General features: G+C 30.4%; 2 protein-coding genes across 4 annotated transcripts; both read left to right on the top strand.

Annotated features, from left to right (window-relative positions):
• Positions 1-8299: 8299 nt before the first annotated feature.
• Positions 8300-12576, top strand: LOC146887445 (uncharacterized). Of its 2 annotated transcripts, none has more exons than XM_085671288.1 (5): positions 8300-8602; positions 10710-10829; positions 11750-11820; positions 11921-12007; positions 12114-12576. In XM_085671288.1, exons 1-5 carry the CDS (start codon positions 8569-8571, stop codon positions 12366-12368), a joined length of 567 nt encoding a protein of 188 aa, XP_085527414.1. In that variant the 5' UTR covers positions 8300-8568; the 3' UTR covers positions 12369-12576. The 2 variants fall into 2 exon arrangements, with proteins under 2 accessions (XP_085527414.1, XP_085527415.1); XM_085671289.1 differs by having other exon boundaries at positions 8339-8625.
• Positions 12577-22227: 9651 nt separating this feature from the next.
• Positions 22228-26515, top strand: LOC114178086 (uncharacterized). Of its 2 annotated transcripts, none has more exons than XM_028063785.2 (5): positions 22228-22531; positions 24649-24768; positions 25689-25759; positions 25860-25946; positions 26053-26515. In XM_028063785.2, the coding sequence occupies exons 1-5, from the start codon at positions 22498-22500 to the stop codon at positions 26305-26307; spliced, it is 567 nt and encodes a 188-aa protein (XP_027919586.1). In that variant the 5' UTR covers positions 22228-22497; the 3' UTR covers positions 26308-26515. The 2 variants fall into 2 exon arrangements, with proteins under 2 accessions (XP_027919586.1, XP_027919587.1); XM_028063786.2 differs by having other exon boundaries at positions 22268-22554.
• The last annotated feature ends 1404 nt before the right edge of the window (positions 26516-27919 follow it).

The raw sequence follows: 27919 nt of genomic DNA on the forward strand, positions 1-27919 counted from the left end.
AATACAAGTATTTATTAATTTTTTTAAATTTAATAATTATTTTTACATATTCTTTATAAATTTATTTTAACAATTATTTTTTTCATTCATAGGTTATTTTCTTTTTCTTTTCTCCATTAATCCATCTTTCTTTTAATAAATGTAAATTTATTTTTCATATTAACAAAATAATATTACAATATCATCACCTACTAAATATATATTTTATTATTTCTGTTAAAGGTATTATTAGAGTTTAATTTCTATGGATGGTTAATGTAAAAGATTTATCCTATGTCAAGGTAAATTAATTTAAAGTTATATTGGTATGATGTTACATGTATATAAAAGAAAATTTCATTTTTTTTATTCACAATTATTTTACAATTTATTTTTTAAATAAAAGTTACTTAGAATTGAAATAATTATTTTATCAAATTTATTTTTTAAGTGACTGTTTTTCTAAATTTAATTATTGTTTTTTAATTATTTTTTTAAACTTAACAATTTTTTGATTAAAAAATTATCTATTAAATAAATAAAAATTATTTACAATTAAATTTTAAAAAATATATATTTAAATTTATAATAATTATAATTTTGTATAAAAAAAAAGTGAGCACTGTGTTTTTACTGTTGTTGATGGTGAGAATAACTTGATAGTAACATAATATTATTTTAAATCTTGAATCTAAAAATTATAAATGCTTTTAACTCAATTTTGAAAATAAAATTAAAATCGATTGAAATAAAAGGTCACATTTTATTGATGATATTTTGTCTGGTTGAAAAAAATAAAAATGTTATGAAACAACATCTTTCATAATCTTCCTTATATCCATCTCTTGGTCCTGCATATCCGTAGGCTCTCGAGAACTATGTCCTCTAGATTTTTTCCTATTCTTGTCCATCTTTGTCATCCCTGCATTCAAAAGGAAGGACAAACGAGATTTAGGGGAAGAGGATACAAGTCCCTGACTACATCATATTGTGAAAATAAAAGATAGCTCGAATCGATCTTGAATTTAGTCTGACACAATGTTACAAAATCATTATCATTCCCTCTAATGCAGCAGAGACACGATTAAAATTTCTTCAACTAATGTTTCAAAAATTACATCATTGGTTTCCTATACCAATTTTCACAGCAATATTGGGCATTTGCTGTGAGACAAATTTGACAAAAAAACCTTGAAAAAATTGGCAATGTTTAGGATCGATTAAAACACACTTTGTGGATTTCACAACCAAATAGGCATATATACTATATCATCCTTCAATTCGGTTGTCAAGTTAGACAAAGGGAACGAAAGGGAAGGAGCAGTACAAAAACGAGAATAACAATTTTACCTGTGACTTCGTCTAGGATGGGTGAAGTCAAGCTAAGTGTACCGCTCAAGGAGCCGCTATGACAAAAATCAGAATTTTGAAACCCTATTCCTACTAAAAGATATGGGCACGTTTAAAGGTTTAAAGTAGTAGTAGATACAAATTGTATTTATTTAAAAATAGGCTAAAATACCTTTTTGTCCCAATTTTCGTCAAGTTTTTTGAAACAAGTCCTAATTTTGGTTTTGTGTTCAAATAGGTCCCAATTTTCGTCAATTTTGTTCAATTGGGTCCTTTTTTGCTAACACCGTTTAAATCATTAACGGCCATGAACAGTGACTGCCACGTGTCACTTCCTGGTTTTTTTGAATTTTTTTTGTTTTTGTTTTTATTTTTTTTTATTTTTTTTTAATTTTTTTTTTTAAATTTTGTTAATTTTTTTTAAATGTACACGTGTCAACCTAGGAGTGTGCCACGTGTCACTTCGTGGTTTTTTTGAATTTTTTTAAATTTTTTTTAAAAAAATTTTAAATTTTTTTAAATTTTTTTTTCTAAATGTCCTCAATCCAGTAGCGTGCCACGTGTCAAAGTCAATGTTCTAAATTCAATTTGGTCCCTATATTTGTTATTTTTGTTCAATTAGGTCCTAATTTTTGTTAACATTAACCAATTTGGTCCCTCTCCAAATTAAAACCAAATTTAATTTTTATATTAAAATTCATATTTTTTATTAAATATCTTTATTTAATATATTAAAATTCACATCATTATAAATTTGATATAAAAATTAAATTTGGTCACATCTTCTATAGGGACCAAATTGGTTAATCTTAACAAAAATTAGGACCTAATTGAACAAAAATAACAAATATAGGGAGCAAATTGAATATAGAATATTAACTTTGACACGTGGCACACTACTAGATTGACACGTGGACATTTAAAAAATAATTCAAAAAAAATTCAAAAAAATAAAATAAAAAATTCAAAAAAACCACAAAGTGACACGTGGCACACTCCTGGGTTGACACGTGTACATTTAAAAAAATTTAAAAAATTTTTTAAAAAAAATTTAAAAAAATAAAAATAAAAATAAAAAAAATTCAAAAAAACCAGGAAGTGACACGTGGCAGTCACTGTTCATGGCCGTTAATGATTTAAACGGTGTTAGCAAAAAAGGACCCAATTGAACAAAATTGACGAAAATTGGGACCTATTTGAACACAAAACAAAAATGACCTTATTTATATTTAGATTAAAAAATAACCGCTATAATAATTCAATATTTGATTCTTATCCTTTTCAGTTATCACCATGTACCACAAATAACATTGATATGATTGAACAAAAATGACCAAAAGTTAAAAAAAATTGTTTTAAACAACTTTATTATAATTATAAACACAATTATTTATAACCAGCGTAAATGCACTCTCTTGCGCTTGTGCATATAATTTTAAATATCTATAAATATTTTAAATTTTAAAAATAGAAATTAAAAGAGTAAAATTGAAAAACATAAAGTGTAAATAATTATAGATATTAAAATAAATTTAATTATAAATAATATTGCATATTTTTTTTAGGGTTAAATATGTTTTTGGTTCCCCAAGTTTTAGTGAATTTTGAAATTAGTCTCTCTTCGAAATTTTATATTAATTTAGTCCTTCATCTTTAGAAATGCGTTGATTTAGTCCTTTTTATCAAATTTTGTTAAGTTTATTTGACATTTTAAACGCATTTTATGATTATATTTGAGTTAACATTGAAGTAAAAATGTGTCAAACGGTGTAAACAATTCAAATACTACCATGAAATATCCTTCAAACGTCATATGAACTTAATAAAATTTGGTTAAAATGACTAAATTCATGCATTCTTAGAGATGAATGATTAAATTAGTCGAAAGTTTTGAAGAGTGACTAATTCCAAATTTCATTAAAACTTGAAGAACCAATAACATATTTAATCCAATTTTTTTATTATAAATAATTATTTAAATTTTAAAAAAAGAATAATTAACATGACAAAAATGAAAAATACTTTTTTATTATAAATAATTAAATATTTATTTATAAATAAGAAAAAAGAAAATTGCTAATTTTTAAAAATTTAATAAATAATTATATTATAAAAATTATAATTAAAATTATAAAATATGGACACAAAATATTAAATTATATATATATATATATATAGATAGATAGATAGATAGATAGATAGATAGATTATATATCTTAAAAAGTATATTAAAATTAGGTTAAAACACATAAAAATTTATAAGACAATATCATGAGATGTTAATCAGATTTCAACAATAACTTTTGTGACATCCCAATTCAGTAGATTTATTATAATCCCACCAAATTTGCAACAATTTATCATAGCAATTATTGTGATAGGCATAACTCTATAAATTTTACAGGTGTTTTGCGATTTTGGTAATCAAACTCTTTTCTATGATATATTGTATACTATAGCATTAGAGTTTATGAGAGTGAGGGTTTGAAATTAAAAGGATTCTTGTGACAATGATAATGGCGGGAGGTTAGTCTATCTTTAATTTTTTGGCTTTATGTTTGCGTAATTTACCAAGTCAAAAAGGTATGAGAAGTCTCATTTGTTGGGTGAGGGATCTACTTCCTAAGTGAAAAGTGTTTATGAAAGTCAGAGAAGCAAGACTCTGTTATTTCTCTTGCTTGGCAAGATAAGACTGGTCGAGCGAGATTGGAGAATAAATTTCTTTCAGTGGCTTATTCGCGATAGACATACTCGTTGAGCAAATTTTGGGCAAATTTCTTGTCGTACCCACTCGTTGGGCGAGTCATGGTGTCACTCAATGAGTAAGGGAATTTTCAAATTGAATGTTTATTTTGTTTTTTCAAAATATCCAAGTATGACATGTTTAAATTGAGTTTAAGTGATGATTGAAAATTTAAATGTATTGTATGAACTATATATTATGGAATTGCATTGAGAATTTGTTTATGTTTGATTGTTTAGACGAGGATAATGTAGAGATTTCCAAGAAGGAAATACCATATTGAACCTATGTTAGGTGGTGTATTGAGGGGATTTAAGGAGATTATTCTGACTCTGCTAGAATCATACTCATATAGAGAAAAATGTCTAGTTGAGAGAGTTGAAAGAGGTTCTATAGTAGAATTTTAGTGCTTGACCAAACTTCCAAATATCGAATTTACCATGTTATACTGTGTGAAAGGGAGATTATCCAACCTTGTAGCCATTTTAGCCATACTTTGTTTATATTTAATTGATAATTGATGTGAAAGAAAATAATTTGATTATACCATGTTTTAATTTTAATAATATGAATTGCAATAATTATGTTATAGTGAGCAAATGATAGTTCAAATGGGAGAGTTGTAAAGCAATATGTCTGTTGATGGTTGTCAAGAGATAGTAGTTCGCTTAGGTTGTGTATTGTATAGATTAGGGATGCAATATGGGCCTGGCCCATCGGGCTGGCCCACAGGCCCGCAAAAATTACGCTGGGCGGGCCAGGGTGGTGAACCTGCAGGCTTGCACCCGCAGAAGCACGCGGCCTGCAAGCCTGCATAAAAAAAAGATGTACTTGTGTATATTAGTTACTTTTTGATTAAATTAATCGTTTGGTCCCTCTATTTGTCAAGTAATATTACTTTGGTTCTCAAGTTTTTCGTTGTCTCAATTTGGTCCTCATTTTCTTAAAAATGATTCAATTTAGTCATTACCGTTAGTTTGACTAGACGGTGTTAAAGTCAACGCCACGTGTCAATTTCTGTTTTTTTTAAATCTTTTTAAATTTTTTACACATGTCACTTCACAGTTGTGCCATGTGTCAAAATGACTCAATTTGGTCCTTATATTTGTTTTTAGTTTTAATTTAGTCTCAATTTTTGTAAAATGAAGCAATATTGTCCCTCTTTAAATTGACACTCAATTTACTTTTTTATAAATCTTATGGTGATATTCTTACTAAAATTAACGTTTTTATTAAATATTTTAAATTAACTTTAAATTCTATACAAAACATTAGATTTTGATTTTGTTTTGAACTTGAAATTTAGTTCCTAAACTTATTTGTGACAAGTTATTTGATTTTTAATCTTCACTAAGTTTGTATAATATGATACACTTGGTGCCTTTATATATGATGACAAAATTATTAATTTTTGAAATTAAGTTTGAGGTTTAACTTTGTTTAATAATAAAACTAAAAAAAAACTTGTTTAAAAATATTTTCACAAATATTTAATAAAAATGTCAATTTTATTAAGAATATCATCACAGGATTTATAAAAAAATTAAATTGAGTGTCAATTTAAGAAGGGACAATATTGCTTAATTTTTACAAAAATTGAGACTAAATTGAAATTAAAAACAAATATAGAGACCAAAATGACACGTGGCACAACTGTGAAATGACATGTGTACAAAATAAAAAAATTAAAGAAAAATAAAAAAAACCAGAAATTAACACATGGCGTTGACTTGAACATTGTCTGGTAAAAAATAACGGCAATGACCAAATTGAATCATTTTCAAGAAAACGATGACCAAATTGAGATAACGAAAAACTTGAGAACCAAACTGATATTACTTGACAAATAGAGGGACTAAAAGAGTAATTTAACCTTACTTTTTTTACTTTTTTTGATGGACTTTTGCATTAAAGTTCCAAATTCTTGTATAACTAGAAAAAATAAGTATTATGTATTTTTTAATGTGTTAAAATTTAAATAATACATTGTGTATGTCATAGTACGAATATAAATATGCTAAAAATGTTGAATTATCAATTTATCATCAAACTTCCAAAAGTCTTTACTTAATTTCGTGAATTTCTTAAGGTTTCCCAAATTTTTCAACATTAAAAGTTTTATCATAAGAATTAAAAAAAAAAAAGCAATCTGGACCGCAAACCCATGGGCCCGCACTTATGCAGGATGGATCAAACTTTTCAGCTCACAATTAAGATACAACGCAGGACGAGACGGTCCGTATTTTGCGAGTCAAATGTGAGTCGGGCCTAAACAGGCCGAATCGACCCACATTGCCACTCCTAATATAAATCCTCCTAGTTGATGAATTCTTATGAATTAAGTTGAAGTGATGGTTGTCAAGAGAGTAGTTCCCTTATGTATATATTTTGCATATTGTATAAATTGTCCTAATTGATGAATTATTATGAATTAAATTGAAGTTTTAAGTTACTTTTTGTGAACTATGTAATGTTTTAAATTAATTAAGTAAATCTTACTAAGTTGGGTGTTACCCTTATGAAATCCCTCATAAATTATTCATTAATAAAGTTAATAGATATTTAATACTAATTCACGAATAAAAAGATGTAATAAAGAAATAGTCAGGATTTTCAATATTTTGTTTAAAAAACAATTAATATGGTATTAAAATAGTATCCCTTTTATTCTTATTATAAGACACATTTTAGAAAATAAATGCTAATTATTTCTATAAAATATTTTATATATTTTTTTATTCATATTAAATATTATAAGTATGTGTTATCTATATCAATAAATACCAAAGAAAGAATTATAAAGCCAAATGCTAATTTGATATATTAATATTTTAAAAAGAATCAAGTAAATTAATTTATTTTCCAATGACAATGTGTTGTCTGAGGTATTACAAAAGCCAATAGTTTCGTGCTCTCTCTTGGTATAAATGAAGGTAACAACTCCTCACATTCCTCTCAATTTTCAGCATCATATCGCATTGTCTTGGGGACAGAGATCGTGAGCGAAAATGGCGACGTTGAAGGTTCCTCCTAATTTTCCTGCTCCATCGGAAGACAGTGAGCAATTGCGAAAAGCTTTTCAAGGTTACATTCGCTTATTTATTTATTTATTTTATTTCATTGATTTTCATTTTGTTAATGGATCATCGCTCTGCGTAACATTTTTTCGATCTACACTTAGTAGGAATAGGGTTTCAAAATTCTGATTTTTGTCATAGCGGCTCCTTGAGCGGTACACTTAGCTTGGCTTCACCCATCCTAGACGAAGTCACAGGTAAAATTGTTATTCTCGTTTTCGTACTGCTCCTTCCCTTTCGTTCCCTTTGTCTAACTTGACAACCGAATTGAAGGATGATATAGTATATATGCCTATTTGGTTGTGAAATCCACAAAGTGTGTTTTAATCGATCCTAAACATTGCCAATTTTTTCAAGGTTTTTTTGTCAAATTTGTCTCACAGCAAATGCCCAATATTGCTGTGAAAATTGGTATAGGAAACCAATGATGTAATTTTTGAAACTGTTAACACCCAATTTCGTCCGAATTATTATTATATATATATATATATATATTTCTTTTTCTTTTTTCTTATTTTACTTTGTTTTATTTCATCTTTTTATCTTATTTTATTTTATTTTATTTTTCATTTTTTTTAAGAAAAAGAAAAAAAAAACATATTTGAAAAAAGAGCAAAAAGTAAAAGAAAAACAAAGAAAAAAGAAAACATAAAAATACAATAAAAAAATAAAAGACAAAGTGACGAATCTCTTTTTTCCTCTTTAATGGTTTAATAGTCCAATATTTCCCTCATATTCTTTTTCTATTCGTACCCCCCCCCCCCCCAATTCTCCTCCATTCAAGAAGTGACTCGTGTCACTCTTCCTTCTAATGGTTCACCAATTCATTACTCACCTGCACCGAATTGAAAAAAAAAGGAAGAAAGAGGTTTTCATTGAAAAAAAAAATTAAATCACATCCGGGCCCACAAGCAAACCACTACTTTTATTTTTTTCATGCACCTTTTCAAAAAAACCAATCTCTCCTGCAACCCTGCAACCCTAAAAAGGGAACCCACGCCCCTTCCCAATCATCACGGCCTATTCCCTTAGCCATTACACGCTACAACCAAAATCAATCCATCAATTTTTTACAAAGCGGTTCAACACGTAACCTTCACTTTTTCACCATCTCCTTTTTCTCCTTTAATACCATCACATATCTAAAAAATAAAAAGAAGGGACTTCATCTTCTCCATTTTTTTTTTTTCAAAAAAAACCCATCCACAGAGAACCACCGGAGAGAATTCATTCATTACTTTTTCTCTTCCTCTACGGAATTGAGAGAAAACACCATCAATTCATGTGAACACCAAAAGCCCCACTCTCCCCTTCTCCACCTACACACACAACTTCCAAGCATCAAAAGAGCACACACGGTGAGAGCACAGAAAGAAAAAAGATAGAGAAGGGAAGCCAGCCAAGGTGAGGAAAGAATCAATGCGAGGCCAAAATCACTGCACGAAGATGGGAGGTAAGCGTGAACGAAGATAGGAGGTAAGCGTCACGATGCTTTAACTTTATTTGAACCTAGTTATATGTTTGTATGTGATGATTGTTGTTGCTGGAATATTCAAAAACGAAACACACATTTTGTCCACCATCAACAACCTCCGACCTTCATCCTGAACCTATTTCCTTAACCGTCACCTTCAACCTGTGCACTCAGAAGATCAAGCATACGCACTTCATCACCACTTTTCATATTCTGTTAAACCCCAAGCAGCACACAAACCCTCACATTTTTCCCAATCGCATATACCCAATCGAAACAAAGAAATCAGAAGCGAGGCCGTCGGCAATTTGAAGCTCTGAACGAGAGTGTAGTCGCGTGACGGTGGCACGATGGCAGCGAGTCACGGGGTCTAGGGCGTTTTTCCTCTGATGCGGAAGGAGTGGATCAAGGTTTGGAGATGAATGGCTGCGACGTGGGCGTCTGCGACGGCTGGAGCTGCTGACGGCGACCTGCGGCGAGCTGAACCTTGCGGCCGTGAAGGGGATCGGTGCAACCCCTGTTTGGAACGCGCTGGGGAAGACGTTGTGGGCGTTGCGGACGTTGGTGCAGGGGCGCGTGAATCGAATAGCGATGTCGTCGCCGGCGGGGCTCGCGACGGTGGTCAGCATCGTCGCCGTTGATTTAGGCGGTGCAGGCGTGGTCCCGGAGGTCGGAGCTGCGGTGGTGTCGAGGGGAAGGGGCTGCCGCACAGTGGAGAGAAGAAGCTTTTAATTAGGGTTAGTTAGGATGGAAATTGGGGCTGAACACTCTCCGTGCACCCCCCTTTTTTCAGCTTCACCCCTCCTGTTTTGGATCTGGATCTATTAGGATTTACCACATACACCCCTCTTTTACTTCAACCACACCCTCCTCCTTTCTTTTCGTGCACCCCCATTTTTAATTCCTGCACCTCCATTTTGTGTTTCCTTAGCACACCCCTTTATTTACTGCACCCCACCTGTTACTACATGCACCTCCCACATGTGATGCACCCCATTCCTTTGTCTTTTATTTTTGGGCTTGTTGTTGTATTTGCTTTGTACCTCTTGTTTCTTGTATTTATTTACTCTTTTTTTCATTTATTTTCGTTTTCCATTTTTTTATTTATTATTTCAAAAAACCCAATATTTGAAAATTATTAAAAATTACAAAAAAAATGGAAAAATCTAAAAAATCCAAAAATAGTTTTCTTTTTCTTTTTGTGTCTGTCTGGTCGCTCGCACCGTGTGACACTCATTTTCAAAATACCAAAAATAGTTTTTTTTCCCTTTTAGTGTCTGTCCGATCGCTCGCGTCGTGTGACACATATTTTCAACTAATCCAAAAATACCAAAAAAATACAAAATTCTCAAAATACAAATATATCAACATTTTCAAACAACTATACCCTTTTCTAAGAACTACGTGATCCTTGATTCTCCACCGTGAGATACGTAGGAGCAAGGCCAGTCCTTGTCAGGTTCACCTCCAAAAAATCAAATGATTTTCTCAATTGTTTCTCATATATTTTAAAGAACTATGTAACCCTGATTTCTCATTTTTAATGAGAATACGTAGGACCAAGGTCAATCCTTGTCGGGTCCAAAAAATTAAAAAAAATATTTTTGTTTCTTTTTAGCATTTTTGTCTTATTATTTTTGGGAAAATTAATATTTTGAAAACCACATCAATTTTGCATTTTTAATTAAAGGTACCGCCCTCGGGCGGGCGCGGTAGGGTGCTAACACCTTCCCTACGCGTAACCGACTCCCGAATCCAAAATCTGGTTTTTTGCAGACTTGTTTTACTTTTATGGTTTTCCATAGTTTTCCAGAATAACTATGGTGGCGACTCCAAATCTCTTTTTAAACCCGTTTTCTTTTTCTGGTTCGCCTTCCCGTCGCGATTCCGGTTGCGACAGAAACATTAGTTGAAGAAATTTTAATCGTGTCTCTGTTGCATTAGAGGGAATGATAATGATTTTGTAACATTGTGTCAGACTAAATTCAAGATCGATTCGAGCTATCTTTTATTTTCACAATATGATGTAGTCAGGGACTTGTATCCTCTTCCCCTAAATCTCGTTTGTCCTTCCTTTTGAATGCAGGGATGACAAAGATGGACAAGAATAGGAAAAAATCTAGAGGACATAGTTCTCGAGAGCCTACGGATATGCAGGACCAAGAGATGGATATAAGGAAGATTATGAAAGATGTTGAAAATTTTAGTAATGTTCATTTTCCTTCTCATTTTTATTTTCTTTTCCTTTTACTTAAATCTTGTCTGTATCTTCTCTTTGAATCTGCTTTCTGTTGTTGATGCGTATTGAATATTTAATCCAATAGAAAACACTGGATTATGAAAAGTTAATGACTATGTTCTTGCTTATTAGGATAATATTTATATTTTTATATAGTTAGATTGCAGTTCTTTACTCTGCTCTGATGCTGCTGCGCAATGCATACTTTGTTGCTGAACTCTTTGATTTTAAAGCACTGTATCAATTTGTAGGCTGACACTGATCTCATAGTTTAGAATCTTAGTGTCATTTGAACAGGTGACATTGTATTGTTGAAGGAAATTATGTATTGTGATTGTATGCTTCAATTAGTATTTGGTTTGTGGATTTGGAAGTTCGTGGAAGAGTATGTAACTTTTAAAAATTCTTAATTTTGTTACTCAAGGAATTAACTTTCATGGGAATTCATATCTTCTTCCTTCTGGTCTGTTCTGCTTTCCGTGTAAAGACTCCTCTTTTTTTGTGCAAAACATAAGTTATTCTTAGTTGAAACTATTCAACCTAAACTTTTGATTTAGGATACGTGACAGAGGGTTCAATTTCTCTTGTAACATGTAGGCCAGGGCTGCATGTAACTTAATGACTAAATCTTCTTTATCCAGGATGATTTAGAGGATTGAATTGCATAGTTGATAGCCAGTTGTATAAGTGTTATTGAGGATAGTCATTGTTTATGGAATATAAGGACGCTTCTTAGAAAATGTTTGTTCCTTTATTTTAATTTTGAGTGGATGGAGCTGAAAATTTATGGTAACCATGCCCAGTTCACCTGGTGTTTTCTTCCTTTCCATTATGTCCAGATGGTGCAGCTACTTCTCATAATGGCTGCTAATTATCGTATTTTGCAGGTTACTCACATATGACATGGAAAGAACGCAAGAAGATTGAAGATAGAAAAATTGTTTCTCTTTGTGGAAAGGTGAAGAATATTTTTATATTCTATTTTGATCATCATGTGCCAATGCAAATACTATTACAAGATTCTCTGGAAACAAAATTCTTATGTTTATCATATATAGGCCCCCAAGAATCAGAGATTACCTTTAAGTGTGGCTCGACCAATGATGAAGAAACAAAAAGAGAGGGAGCAAAAAATGCTCCAAGAGGTAATTAGTTTCTATCATTCCCCACTTTTATTTTGTGCCCTATTGTGATTTTTTGTTGGTCTCTTACTAACATTTTTCATGTATGATATGTACCACTGACTTTTAGCGTTTGATTATGGGACAATTTGGGGGAAAGCTTGGTGGTAGCAGTAAAAGATCAGCTGTAAAGCACAAGCCAGAAAACAAGGGTTTGAAGTTGAGTGAAGGTCATTTTAGAAATGGCATACTCAACGTGAAGCATTTGTTGAATTCAGCACCATCAAGAGATCGTGAAACTGGAACATGGAAAGGTAAAGGTGGTAACAAGAAACAGGGTAATAAAGGTGCCGGTAAGAAGCAGCGTTCAGCAAATCCTTTTTGATTAAGGTTATAAATCTAACATGGTCCTGGTGTAAGCCTTTGCATAGTACACTAGAATAGAACAGAACAGTGCAACATGACAATGATGTCTTGTGTTGTAATTTAAAACTGAATAACATCTTGTGTCTTGTTTTCCGTTTTTGTGCTTATCTTCCATGAAGTACTATGAAATATAATATTAAGAACAGATAATAGCTGTTTTTTCCTTACATTTTATACTTCTCATAGTTGTACCATATTATTATTATTATTTTTTTATTGTTGTTATGATTTCAAGTTCATTGAGCCATTGTTAAGGTCAATAATCTTATTTGAAGTATTGATCATTTGAAATTTGTAACTTTTTCACAGTTTTGTTGTTAAAAGGCTTTGGAGAGTTGGAGGAGAAAGTTTATTTAAATTACCTTTTAATGTTGACTATTATGCAATGTGGAATTATTGAGTATATTAAAATAAAGGGTTAAATATGTTTTTTTTCTTCAAGTTTCAGTGAAATTTGTAATTAGTCTCTTTTCGAAACTTTAGACCAATTTAGTTCTTCATTTTTAAAAATATGTGAATTTAGTTCTTTTAATCAAATTTTGTCAAATTTATGTGACATTTCAAACGTGATTTACGATAATATTTGAGCTAATATTAAAGAAAAAAAATATGTTAAAAGGTGTTAACATTTCAAATATTACCATGAAATGCGCTTGAAACGTGAAATAAATTTAACAAAATTTGGTTAAAAAGACTAAATTTATGCATTTCTAAAGATAAGTGACTAAAGTGGTATAAAGTTTCAAAGAGGGACTAATTTCAAATTTCGGTGAAACTTAAGAAAATAAAAACATATTTAACCTTAAAATAAAATTTATAATGGAAATCTAAAGAGAGTAAAGGGTTACTCTCTTGAATCACTTTTCACTTTTTTTTTCTCCAATTGAGGATAAGAAGATGAGGTTGATTTTTGAAATCACTTTTCCATTTTTTTTTTTTGAGGATGAAGGTTTGTCTTTAGAGCTTGTTTTTTTGTTTTCGTAGATAGAGTGAAATTGTATTAATTGGTGGGAACGTTTAGGTCTCGATTTAAGGGTGAAGAGTTGTGCATCATCATAATTTTGGAAAACATGTTCAGGAAATTTTGCCATTATATAAGATATTACTCAATCATGACCATATACAGAAGATAAAGTCCATAAATAATTAAACGAATTCCCTGTACTATGAAGGGATTCCAATACATATTTATTTTCTAGTTTTATTTTTTAAATAATCATTTTTTAATTAAAATAATTACTTTATTAATTTTATCCTTTAAGTGTAGTTTTTAAAATTGATAGTTTTTATTTGACCGTTTATCAAGTTGAACCTTTTTCTAAAATTAAAATAAAATTGTAAAATTATTTATATTTACTTTCATAATTATAATCTTCTATTATATATAAAAAGATGTATTATTTTGATATCTATAGTTGTTTTCTAATTTGATCATCTATAACTATATATCTAACTATATATAAATATATATAAAAATGATTTCCTCTAGTATGTTTACAATTTCTTATTCTTAATTTACACTTTACAATACAAGTATTTATTAATTTTTTTAAATTTAATAATTATTTTTACATATTCTTTATAAATTTATTTTAACAATTATTTTTTTCATTCATAGGTTATTTTCTTTTTCTTTTCTCCATTAATCCATCTTTCTTTTAATAAATATAAATTTATTTTTCATATTAACAAAATAATATTACAATATCATCACCTACTAAATATATATTTTATTATTTCTGTTAAAGGTATTATTAGAGTTTAATTTCTATGGATGGTTAATGTAAAAGATTTATCCTATGTCAAGGTAAATTAATTTAAAGTTATATTGGTATGATGTTACATGTATATAAAAGAAAATTCCATTTTTTTATTCACAATTATTTTACAATTTATTTTTTAAATAAAAGTTACTTAGAATTGAAATAATTATTTTATCAAATTTATTTTTTAAGTGATTGTTTTTCTAAATTTAATTATTGTTTTTTAATTATTTTTTTAAACTTAACAATTTTTTGATTAAAAAATTATCTATTAAATAAATAAAAATTATTTACAATTAAATTTTAAAAAATATATATTTAAATTTATAATAATTATAATTTTGTATAAAAAAAAAGTGAGCACTGTGTTTTTACTGTTGTTGATGGTGAGAATAACTTGATAGTAACATAATATTATTTTAAATCTTGAATCTAAAAATTATAAATGCTTTTAACTCAATTTTGAAAATAAAATTAAAATCGATTGAAATAAAAGGTCACATTTTATTGATGATATTTTGTCTGGTTGAAAAAAATAAAAATGTTATGAAACAACATCTTTCATAATCTTCCTTATATCCATCTCTTGGTCCTGCATATCCGTAGGCTCTCGAGAACTATGTCCTCTAGATTTTTTCCTATTCTTGTCCATCTTTGTCATCCCTGCATTCAAAAGGAAGGACAAACGAGATTTAGGGGAAGAGGATACAAGTCCCTGACTACATCATATTGTGAAAATAAAAGATAGCTCGAATCGATCTTGAATTTAGTCTGACACAATGTTACAAAATCATTATCATTCCCTCTAATGCAGCAGAGACACGATTAAAATTTCTTCAACTAATGTTTCAAAAATTACATCATTGGTTTCCTATACCAATTTTCACAGCAATATTGGGCATTTGCTGTGAGACAAATTTGACAAAAAAACCTTGAAAAAATTGGCAATGTTTAGGATCGATTAAAACACACTTTGTGGATTTCACAACCAAATAGGCATATATACTATATCATCCTTCAATTCGGTTGTCAAGTTAGACAAAGGGAACGAAAGGGAAGGAGCAGTACAAAAACGAGAATAACAATTTTACCTGTGACTTCGTCTAGGATGGGTGAAGTCAAGCTAAGTGTACCGCTCAAGGAGCCGCTATGACAAAAATCAGAATTTTGAAACCCTATTCCTACTAAAAGATATGGGCACGTTTAAAGGTTTAAAGTAGTAGTAGATACAAATTGTATTTATTTAAAAATAGGCTAAAATACCTTTTTGTCCCAATTTTCGTCAAGTTTTTTGAAACAAGTCCTAATTTTGGTTTTGTGTTCAAATAGGTCCCAATTTTCGTCAATTTTGTTCAATTGGGTCCTTTTTTGCTAACACCGTTTAAATCATTAACGGCCATGAACAGTGACTGCCACGTGTCACTTCCTGGTTTTTTTGAATTTTTTTTGTTTTTGTTTTTATTTTTTTTTATTTTTTTTTAATTTTTTTTTTTAAATTTTGTTAATTTTTTTTAAATGTACACGTGTCAACCTAGGAGTGTGCCACGTGTCACTTCGTGGTTTTTTTGAATTTTTTTAAATTTTTTTTAAAAAAATTTTAAATTTTTTTAAATTTTTTTTTCTAAATGTCCTCAATCCAGTAGCGTGCCACGTGTCAAAGTCAATGTTCTAAATTCAATTTGGTCCCTATATTTGTTATTTTTGTTCAATTAGGTCCTAATTTTTGTTAACATTAACCAATTTGGTCCCTCTCCAAATTAAAACCAAATTTAATTTTTATATTAAAATTCATATTTTTTATTAAATATCTTTATTTAATATATTAAAATTCACATCATTATAAATTTGATATAAAAATTAAATTTGGTCACATCTTCTATAGGGACCAAATTGGTTAATCTTAACAAAAATTAGGACCTAATTGAACAAAAATAACAAATATAGGGAGCAAATTGAATATAGAATATTAACTTTGACACGTGGCACACTACTAGATTGACACGTGGACATTTAAAAAATAATTCAAAAAAAATTCAAAAAAATAAAATAAAAAATTCAAAAAAACCACAAAGTGACACGTGGCACACTCCTGGGTTGACACGTGTACATTTAAAAAAATTTAAAAAATTTTTTAAAAAAAATTTAAAAAAAATAAAAATAAAAAAAATTCAAAAAAACCAGGAAGTGACACGTGGCAGTCACTGTTCATGGCCGTTAATGATTTAAACGGTGTTAGCAAAAAAGGACCCAATTGAACAAAATTGACGAAAATTGGGACCTATTTGAACACAAAACAAAAATGACCTTATTTATATTTAGATTAAAAAATAACCGCTATAATAATTCAATATTTGATTCTTATCCTTTTCAGTTATCACCATGTACCACAAATAACATTGATATGATTGAACAAAAATGACCAAAAGTTAAAAAAAATTGTTTTAAACAACTTTATTATAATTATAAACACAATTATTTATAACCAGCGTAAATGCACTCTCTTGCGCTTGTGCATATAATTTTAAATATCTATAAATATTTTAAATTTTAAAAATAGAAATTAAAAGAGTAAAATTGAAAAACATAAAGTGTAAATAATTATAGATATTAAAATAAATTTAATTATAAATAATATTGCATATTTTTTTTAGGGTTAAATATGTTTTTGGTTCCCCAAGTTTTAGTGAATTTTGAAATTAGTCTCTCTTCGAAATTTTATATTAATTTAGTCCTTCATCTTTAGAAATGCGTTGATTTAGTCCTTTTTATCAAATTTTGTTAAGTTTATTTGACATTTTAAACGCATTTTATGATTATATTTGAGTTAACATTGAAGTAAAAATGTGTCAAACGGTGTAAACAATTCAAATACTACCATGAAATATCCTTCAAACGTCATATGAACTTAATAAAATTTGGTTAAAATGACTAAATTCATGCATTCTTAGAGATGAATGATTAAATTAGTCGAAAGTTTTGAAGAGTGACTAATTCCAAATTTCATTAAAACTTGAAGAACCAATAACATATTTAATCCAATTTTTTTATTATAAATAATTATTTAAATTTTAAAAAAAGAATAATTAACATGACAAAAATGAAAAATACTTTTTTATTATAAATAATTAAATATTTATTTATAAATAAGAAAAAAGAAAATTGCTAATTTTTAAAAATTTAATAAATAATTATATTATAAAAATTATAATTAAAATTATAAAATATGGACACAAAATATTAAATTATATATATATATATATATAGATAGATAGATAGATAGATAGATAGATAGATTATATATCTTAAAAAGTATATTAAAATTAGGTTAAAACACATAAAAATTTATAAGACAATATCATGAGATGTTAATCAGATTTCAACAATAACTTTTGTGACATCCCAATTCAGTAGATTTATTATAATCCCACCAAATTTGCAACAATTTATCATAGCAATTATTGTGATAGGCATAACTCTATAAATTTTACAGGTGTTTTGCGATTTTGGTAATCAAACTCTTTTCTATGATATATTGTATACTATAGCATTAGAGTTTATGAGAGTGAGGGTTTGAAATTAAAAGGATTCTTGTGACAATGATAATGGCGGGAGGTTAGTCTATCTTTAATTTTTTGGCTTTATGTTTGCGTAATTTACCAAGTCAAAAAGGTATGAGAAGTCTCATTTGTTGGGTGAGGGATCTACTTCCTAAGTGAAAAGTGTTTATGAAAGTCAGAGAAGCAAGACTCTGTTATTTCTCTTGCTTGGCAAGATAAGACTGGTCGAGCGAGATTGGAGAATAAATTTCTTTCAGTGGCTTATTCGCGATAGACATACTCGTTGAGCAAATTTTGGGCAAATTTCTTGTCGTACCCACTCGTTGGGCGAGTCATGGTGTCACTCAATGAGTAAGGGAATTTTCAAATTGAATGTTTATTTTGTTTTTTCAAAATATCCAAGTATGACATGTTTAAATTGAGTTTAAGTGATGATTGAAAATTTAAATGTATTGTATGAACTATATATTATGGAATTGCATTGAGAATTTGTTTATGTTTGATTGTTTAGACGAGGATAATGTAGAGATTTCCAAGAAGGAAATACCATATTGAACCTATGTTAGGTGGTGTATTGAGGGGATTTAAGGAGATTATTCTGACTCTGCTAGAATCATACTCATATAGAGAAAAATGTCTAGTTGAGAGAGTTGAAAGAGGTTCTATAGTAGAATTTTAGTGCTTGACCAAACTTCCAAATATCGAATTTACCATGTTATACTGTGTGAAAGGGAGATTATCCAACCTTGTAGCCATTTTAGCCATACTTTGTTTATATTTAATTGATAATTGATGTGAAAGAAAATAATTTGATTATACCATGTTTTAATTTTAATAATATGAATTGCAATAATTATGTTATAGTGAGCAAATGATAGTTCAAATGGGAGAGTTGTAAAGCAATATGTCTGTTGATGGTTGTCAAGAGATAGTAGTTCGCTTAGGTTGTGTATTGTATAGATTAGGGATGCAATATGGGCCTGGCCCATCGGGCTGGCCCACAGGCCCGCAAAAATTACGCTGGGCGGGCCAGGGTGGTGAACCTGCAGGCTTGCACCCGCAGAAGCACGCGGCCTGCAAGCCTGCATAAAAAAAAGATGTACTTGTGTATATTAGTTACTTTTTGATTAAATTAATCGTTTGGTCCCTCTATTTGTCAAGTAATATTACTTTGGTTCTCAAGTTTTTCGTTGTCTCAATTTGGTCCTCATTTTCTTAAAAATGATTCAATTTAGTCATTACCGTTAGTTTGACTAGACGGTGTTAAAGTCAACGCCACGTGTCAATTTCTGTTTTTTTTAAATCTTTTTAAATTTTTTACACATGTCACTTCACAGTTGTGCCATGTGTCAAAATGACTCAATTTGGTCCTTATATTTGTTTTTAGTTTTAATTTAGTCTCAATTTTTGTAAAATGAAGCAATATTGTCCCTCTTTAAATTGACACTCAATTTACTTTTTTATAAATCTTATGGTGATATTCTTACTAAAATTAACGTTTTTATTAAATATTTTAAATTAACTTTAAATTCTATACAAAACATTAGATTTTGATTTTGTTTTGAACTTGAAATTTAGTTCCTAAACTTATTTGTGACAAGTTATTTGATTTTTAATCTTCACTAAGTTTGTATAATATGATACACTTGGTGCCTTTATATATGATGACAAAATTATTAATTTTTGAAATTAAGTTTGAGGTTTAACTTTGTTTAATAATAAAACTAAAAAAAAACTTGTTTAAAAATATTTTCACAAATATTTAATAAAAATGTCAATTTTATTAAGAATATCATCACAGGATTTATAAAAAAATTAAATTGAGTGTCAATTTAAGAAGGGACAATATTGCTTAATTTTTACAAAAATTGAGACTAAATTGAAATTAAAAACAAATATAGAGACCAAAATGACACGTGGCACAACTGTGAAATGACATGTGTACAAAATAAAAAAATTAAAGAAAAATAAAAAAAACCAGAAATTAACACATGGCGTTGACTTGAACATTGTCTGGTAAAAAATAACGGCAATGACCAAATTGAATCATTTTCAAGAAAACGATGACCAAATTGAGATAACGAAAAACTTGAGAACCAAACTGATATTACTTGACAAATAGAGGGACTAAAAGAGTAATTTAACCTTACTTTTTTTACTTTTTTTGATGGACTTTTGCATTAAAGTTCCAAATTCTTGTATAACTAGAAAAAATAAGTATTATGTATTTTTTAATGTGTTAAAATTTAAATAATACATTGTGTATGTCATAGTACGAATATAAATATGCTAAAAATGTTGAATTATCAATTTATCATCAAACTTCCAAAAGTCTTTACTTAATTTCGTGAATTTCTTAAGGTTTCCCAAATTTTTCAACATTAAAAGTTTTATCATAAGAATTAAAAAAAAAAAAGCAATCTGGACCGCAAACCCATGGGCCCGCACTTATGCAGGATGGATCAAACTTTTCAGCTCACAATTAAGATACAACGCAGGACGAGACGGTCCGTATTTTGCGAGTCAAATGTGAGTCGGGCCTAAACAGGCCGAATCGACCCACATTGCCACTCCTAATATAAATCCTCCTAGTTGATGAATTCTTATGAATTAAGTTGAAGTGATGGTTGTCAAGAGAGTAGTTCCCTTATGTATATATTTTGCATATTGTATAAATTGTCCTAATTGATGAATTATTATGAATTAAATTGAAGTTTTAAGTTACTTTTTGTGAACTATGTAATGTTTTAAATTAATTAAGTAAATCTTACTAAGTTGGGTGTTACCCTTATGAAATCCCTCATAAATTATTCATTAATAAAGTTAATAGATATTTAATACTAATTCACGAATAAAAAGATGTAATAAAGAAATAGTCAGGATTTTCAATATTTTGTTTAAAAAACAATTAATATGGTATTAAAATAGTATCCCTTTTATTCTTATTATAAGACACATTTTAGAAAATAAATGCTAATTATTTCTATAAAATATTTTATATATTTTTTTATTCATATTAAATATTATAAGTATGTGTTATCTATATCAATAAATACCAAAGAAAGAATTATAAAGCCAAATGCTAATTTGATATATTAATATTTTAAAAAGAATCAAGTAAATTAATTTATTTTCCAATGACAATGTGTTGTCTGAGGTATTACAAAAGCCAATAGTTTCGTGCTCTCTCTTGGTATAAATGAAGGTAACAACTCCTCACATTCCTCTCAATTTTCAGCATCATATCGCATTGTCTTGGGGACAGAGATCGTGAGCGAAAATGGCGACGTTGAAGGTTCCTCCTAATTTTCCTGCTCCATCGGAAGACAGTGAGCAATTGCGAAAAGCTTTTCAAGGTTACATTCGCTTATTTATTTATTTATTTTATTTCATTGATTTTCATTTTGTTAATGGATCATCGCTCTGCGTAACATTTTTTCGATCTACACTTAGTAGGAATAGGGTTTCAAAATTCTGATTTTTGTCATAGCGGCTCCTTGAGCGGTACACTTAGCTTGGCTTCACCCATCCTAGACGAAGTCACAGGTAAAATTGTTATTCTCGTTTTCGTACTGCTCCTTCCCTTTCGTTCCCTTTGTCTAACTTGACAACCGAATTGAAGGATGATATAGTATATATGCCTATTTGGTTGTGAAATCCACAAAGTGTGTTTTAATCGATCCTAAACATTGCCAATTTTTTCAAGGTTTTTTTGTCAAATTTGTCTCACAGCAAATGCCCAATATTGCTGTGAAAATTGGTATAGGAAACCAATGATGTAATTTTTGAAACTGTTAACACCCAATTTCGTCCGAATTATTATTATATATATATATATATATATTTCTTTTTCTTTTTTCTTATTTTACTTTGTTTTATTTCATCTTTTTATCTTATTTTATTTTATTTTATTTTTCATTTTTTTTAAGAAAAAGAAAAAAAAAACATATTTGAAAAAAGAGCAAAAAGTAAAAGAAAAACAAAGAAAAAAGAAAACATAAAAATACAATAAAAAAATAAAAGACAAAGTGACGAATCTCTTTTTTCCTCTTTAATGGTTTAATAGTCCAATATTTCCCTCATATTCTTTTTCTATTCGTACCCCCCCCCCCCCCAATTCTCCTCCATTCAAGAAGTGACTCGTGTCACTCTTCCTTCTAATGGTTCACCAATTCATTACTCACCTGCACCGAATTGAAAAAAAAAGGAAGAAAGAGGTTTTCATTGAAAAAAAAAATTAAATCACATCCGGGCCCACAAGCAAACCACTACTTTTATTTTTTTCATGCACCTTTTCAAAAAAACCAATCTCTCCTGCAACCCTGCAACCCTAAAAAGGGAACCCACGCCCCTTCCCAATCATCACGGCCTATTCCCTTAGCCATTACACGCTACAACCAAAATCAATCCATCAATTTTTTACAAAGCGGTTCAACACGTAACCTTCACTTTTTCACCATCTCCTTTTTCTCCTTTAATACCATCACATATCTAAAAAATAAAAAGAAGGGACTTCATCTTCTCCATTTTTTTTTTTTCAAAAAAAACCCATCCACAGAGAACCACCGGAGAGAATTCATTCATTACTTTTTCTCTTCCTCTACGGAATTGAGAGAAAACACCATCAATTCATGTGAACACCAAAAGCCCCACTCTCCCCTTCTCCACCTACACACACAACTTCCAAGCATCAAAAGAGCACACACGGTGAGAGCACAGAAAGAAAAAAGATAGAGAAGGGAAGCCAGCCAAGGTGAGGAAAGAATCAATGCGAGGCCAAAATCACTGCACGAAGATGGGAGGTAAGCGTGAACGAAGATAGGAGGTAAGCGTCACGATGCTTTAACTTTATTTGAACCTAGTTATATGTTTGTATGTGATGATTGTTGTTGCTGGAATATTCAAAAACGAAACACACATTTTGTCCACCATCAACAACCTCCGACCTTCATCCTGAACCTATTTCCTTAACCGTCACCTTCAACCTGTGCACTCAGAAGATCAAGCATACGCACTTCATCACCACTTTTCATATTCTGTTAAACCCCAAGCAGCACACAAACCCTCACATTTTTCCCAATCGCATATACCCAATCGAAACAAAGAAATCAGAAGCGAGGCCGTCGGCAATTTGAAGCTCTGAACGAGAGTGTAGTCGCGTGACGGTGGCACGATGGCAGCGAGTCACGGGGTCTAGGGCGTTTTTCCTCTGATGCGGAAGGAGTGGATCAAGGTTTGGAGATGAATGGCTGCGACGTGGGCGTCTGCGACGGCTGGAGCTGCTGACGGCGACCTGCGGCGACCTCCGGCGAGCTGAACCTTGCGGCCGTGAAGGGGATCGGTGCAACCCCTGTTTGGAACGCGCTGGGGAAGACGTTGTGGGCGTTGCGGACGTTGGTGCAGGGGCGCGTGAATCGAATAGCGATGTCGTCGCCGGCGGGGCTCGCGACGGTGGTCAGCATCGTCGCCGTTGATTTAGGCGGTGCAGGCGTGGTCCCGGAGGTCGGAGCTGCGGTGGTGTCGAGGGGAAGGGGCTGCCGCACAGTGGAGAGAAGAAGCTTTTAATTAGGGTTAGTTAGGATGGAAATTGGGGCTGAACACTCTCCGTGCACCCCCCTTTTTTCAGCTTCACCCCTCCTGTTTTGGATCTGGATCTATTAGGATTTACCACATACACCCCTCTTTTACTTCAACCACACCCTCCTCCTTTCTTTTCGTGCACCCCCATTTTTAATTCCTGCACCTCCATTTTGTGTTTCCTTAGCACACCCCTTTATTTACTGCACCCCACCTGTTACTACATGCACCTCCCACATGTGATGCACCCCATTCCTTTGTCTTTTATTTTTGGGCTTGTTGTTGTATTTGCTTTGTACCTCTTGTTTCTTGTATTTATTTACTCTTTTTTTCATTTATTTTCGTTTTCCATTTTTTTATTTATTATTTCAAAAAACCCAATATTTGAAAATTATTAAAAATTACAAAAAAAATGGAAAAATCTAAAAAATCCAAAAATAGTTTTCTTTTTCTTTTTGTGTCTGTCTGGTCGCTCGCACCGTGTGACACTCATTTTCAAAATACCAAAAATAGTTTTTTTTCCCTTTTAGTGTCTGTCCGATCGCTCGCGTCGTGTGACACATATTTTCAACTAATCCAAAAATACCAAAAAAATACAAAATTCTCAAAATACAAATATATCAACATTTTCAAACAACTATACCCTTTTCTAAGAACTACGTGATCCTTGATTCTCCACCGTGAGATACGTAGGAGCAAGGCCAGTCCTTGTCAGGTTCACCTCCAAAAAATCAAATGATTTTCTCAATTGTTTCTCATATATTTTAAAGAACTATGTAACCCTGATTTCTCATTTTTAATGAGAATACGTAGGACCAAGGTCAATCCTTGTCGGGTCCAAAAAATTAAAAAAAATATTTTTGTTTCTTTTTAGCATTTTTGTCTTATTATTTTTGGGAAAATTAATATTTTGAAAACCACATCAATTTTGCATTTTTAATTAAAGGTACCGCCCTCGGGCGGGCGCGGTAGGGTGCTAACACCTTCCCTACGCGTAACCGACTCCCGAATCCAAAATCTGGTTTTTTGCAGACTTGTTTTACTTTTATGGTTTTCCATAGTTTTCCAGAATAACTATGGTGGCGACTCCAAATCTCTTTTTAAACCCGTTTTCTTTTTCTGGTTCGCCTTCCCGTCGCGATTCCGGTTGCGACAGAAACATTAGTTGAAGAAATTTTAATCGTGTCTCTGTTGCATTAGAGGGAATGATAATGATTTTGTAACATTGTGTCAGACTAAATTCAAGATCGATTCGAGCTATCTTTTATTTTCACAATATGATGTAGTCAGGGACTTGTATCCTCTTCCCCTAAATCTCGTTTGTCCTTCCTTTTGAATGCAGGGATGACAAAGATGGACAAGAATAGGAAAAAATCTAGAGGACATAGTTCTCGAGAGCCTACGGATATGCAGGACCAAGAGATGGATATAAGGAAGATTATGAAAGATGTTGAAAATTTTAGTAATGTTCATTTTCCTTCTCATTTTTATTTTCTTTTCCTTTTACTTAAATCTTGTCTGTATCTTCTCTTTGAATCTGCTTTCTGTTGTTGATGCGTATTGAATATTTAATCCAATAGAAAACACTGGATTATGAAAAGTTAATGACTATGTTCTTGCTTATTAGGATAATATTTATATTTTTATATAGTTAGATTGCAGTTCTTTACTCTGCTCTGATGCTGCTGCGCAATGCATACTTTGTTGCTGAACTCTTTGATTTTAAAGCACTGTATCAATTTGTAGGCTGACACTGATCTCATAGTTTAGAATCTTAGTGTCATTTGAACAGGTGACATTGTATTGTTGAAGGAAATTATGTATTGTGATTGTATGCTTCAATTAGTATTTGGTTTGTGGATTTGGAAGTTCGTGGAAGAGTATGTAACTTTTAAAAATTCTTAATTTTGTTACTCAAGGAATTAACTTTCATGGGAATTCATATCTTCTTCCTTCTGGTCTGTTCTGCTTTCCGTGTAAAGACTCCTCTTTTTTTGTGCAAAACATAAGTTATTCTTAGTTGAAACTATTCAACCTAAACTTTTGATTTAGGATACGTGACAGAGGGTTCAATTTCTCTTGTAACATGTAGGCCAGGGCTGCATGTAACTTAATGACTAAATCTTCTTTATCCAGGATGATTTAGAGGATTGAATTGCATAGTTGATAGCCAGTTGTATAAGTGTTATTGAGGATAGTCATTGTTTATGGAATATAAGGACGCTTCTTAGAAAATGTTTGTTCCTTTATTTTAATTTTGAGTGGATGGAGCTGAAAATTTATGGTAACCATGCCCAGTTCACCTGGTGTTTTCTTCCTTTCCATTATGTCCAGATGGTGCAGCTACTTCTCATAATGGCTGCTAATTATCGTATTTTGCAGGTTACTCACATATGACATGGAAAGAACGCAAGAAGATTGAAGATAGAAAAATTGTTTCTCTTTGTGGAAAGGTGAAGAATATTTTTATATTCTATTTTGATCATCATGTGCCAATGCAAATACTATTACAAGATTCTCTGGAAACAAAATTCTTATGTTTATCATATATAGGCCCCCAAGAATCAGAGATTACCTTTAAGTGTGGCTCGACCAATGATGAAGAAACAAAAAGAGAGGGAGCAAAAAATGCTCCAAGAGGTAATTAGTTTCTATCATTCCCCACTTTTATTTTGTGCCCTATTGTGATTTTTTGTTGGTCTCTTACTAACATTTTTCATGTATGATATGTACCACTGACTTTTAGCGTTTGATTATGGGACAATTTGGGGGAAAGCTTGGTGGTAGCAGTAAAAGATCAGCTGTAAAGCACAAGCCAGAAAACAAGGGTTTGAAGTTGAGTGAAGGTCATTTTAGAAATGGCATACTCAACGTGAAGCATTTGTTGAATTCAGCACCATCAAGAGATCGTGAAACTGGAACATGGAAAGGTAAAGGTGGTAACAAGAAACAGGGTAATAAAGGTGCCGGTAAGAAGCAGCGTTCAGCAAATCCTTTTTGATTAAGGTTATAAATCTAACATGGTCCTGGTGTAAGCCTTTGCATAGTACACTAGAATAGAACAGAACAGTGCAACATGACAATGATGTCTTGTGTTGTAATTTAAAACTGAATAACATCTTGTGTCTTGTTTTCCGTTTTTGTGCTTATCTTCCATGAAGTACTATGAAATATAATATTAAGAACAGATAATAGCTGTTTTTTCCTTACATTTTATACTTCTCATAGTTGTACCATATTATTATTATTATTTTTTTATTGTTGTTATGATTTCAAGTTCATTGAGCCATTGTTAAGGTCAATAATCTTATTTGAAGTATTGATCATTTGAAATTTGTAACTTTTTCACAGTTTTGTTGTTAAAAGGCTTTGGAGAGTTGGAGGAGAAAGTTTATTTAAATTACCTTTTAATGTTGACTATTATGCAATGTGGAATTATTGAGTATATTAAAATAAAGGGTTAAATATGTTTTTTTTCTTCAAGTTTCAGTGAAATTTGTAATTAGTCTCTTTTCGAAACTTTAGACCAATTTAGTTCTTCATTTTTAAAAATATGTGAATTTAGTTCTTTTAATCAAATTTTGTCAAATTTATGTGACATTTCAAACGTGATTTACGATAATATTTGAGCTAATATTAAAGAAAAAAAATATGTTAAAAGGTGTTAACATTTCAAATATTACCATGAAATGCGCTTGAAACGTGAAATAAATTTAACAAAATTTGGTTAAAAAGACTAAATTTATGCATTTCTAAAGATAAGTGACTAAAGTGGTATAAAGTTTCAAAGAGTGACTAATTTCAAATTTCGGTGAAACTTAAGAAAATAAAAACATATTTAACCTTAAAATAAAATTTATAATGGAAATCTAAAGAGAGTAAAGGGTTACTCTCTTGAATCACTTTTCACTTTTTTTTTCTCCAATTGAGGATAAGAAGATGAGGTTGATTTTTGAAATCACTTTTCCATTTTTTTTTTTGAGGATGAAGGTTTGTCTTTAGAGCTTGTTTTTTTGTTTTCGTAGATAGAGTGAAATTGTATTAATTGGTGGGAACGTTTAGGTCTCGATTTAAGGGTGAAGAGTTGTGCATCATCATAATTTTGGAAAACATGTTCAGGAAATTTTGCCATTATATAAGATATTACTCAATCATGACCATATACAGAAGATAAAGTCCATAAATAATTAAACGAATTCCCTGTACTATGAAGGGATTCCAATACATATTTATTTTCTAGTTTTATTTTTTAAATAATCATTTTTTAATTAAAATAATTACTTTATTAATTTTATCCTTTAAGTGTAGTTTTTAAAATTGATAGTTTTTATTTGACCGTTTATCAAATTGAACCTTTTTTCTAAAATTAAAATAAAATTGTAAAATTATTTATATTTACTTTCATAATTATAATCTTCTATACTTATATATAAAAAGATGTATTATTTTGATATCTATAGTTATTTTCTAATTTGATCATCTATAACTATATATCTAACTATATATAAATATATATAAAAATGATTTCCTCTAGTATGTTTATGATTTCTTATTCTTAATTTATACTTTACAATACAAGTATTTATTAATTTTTTTAAAATTTAATAATTATT

The sequence above is a fragment of the Vigna unguiculata genome, chromosome 3 (genome assembly GCF_037176805.1).
Source record: "Vigna unguiculata cultivar grain cowpea cultivar isolate G323 ecotype 2 chromosome 3, ASM3717680v1, whole genome shotgun sequence".
In the NCBI taxonomy this organism is placed as follows: domain Eukaryota; kingdom Viridiplantae; phylum Streptophyta; class Magnoliopsida; order Fabales; family Fabaceae; genus Vigna; species Vigna unguiculata.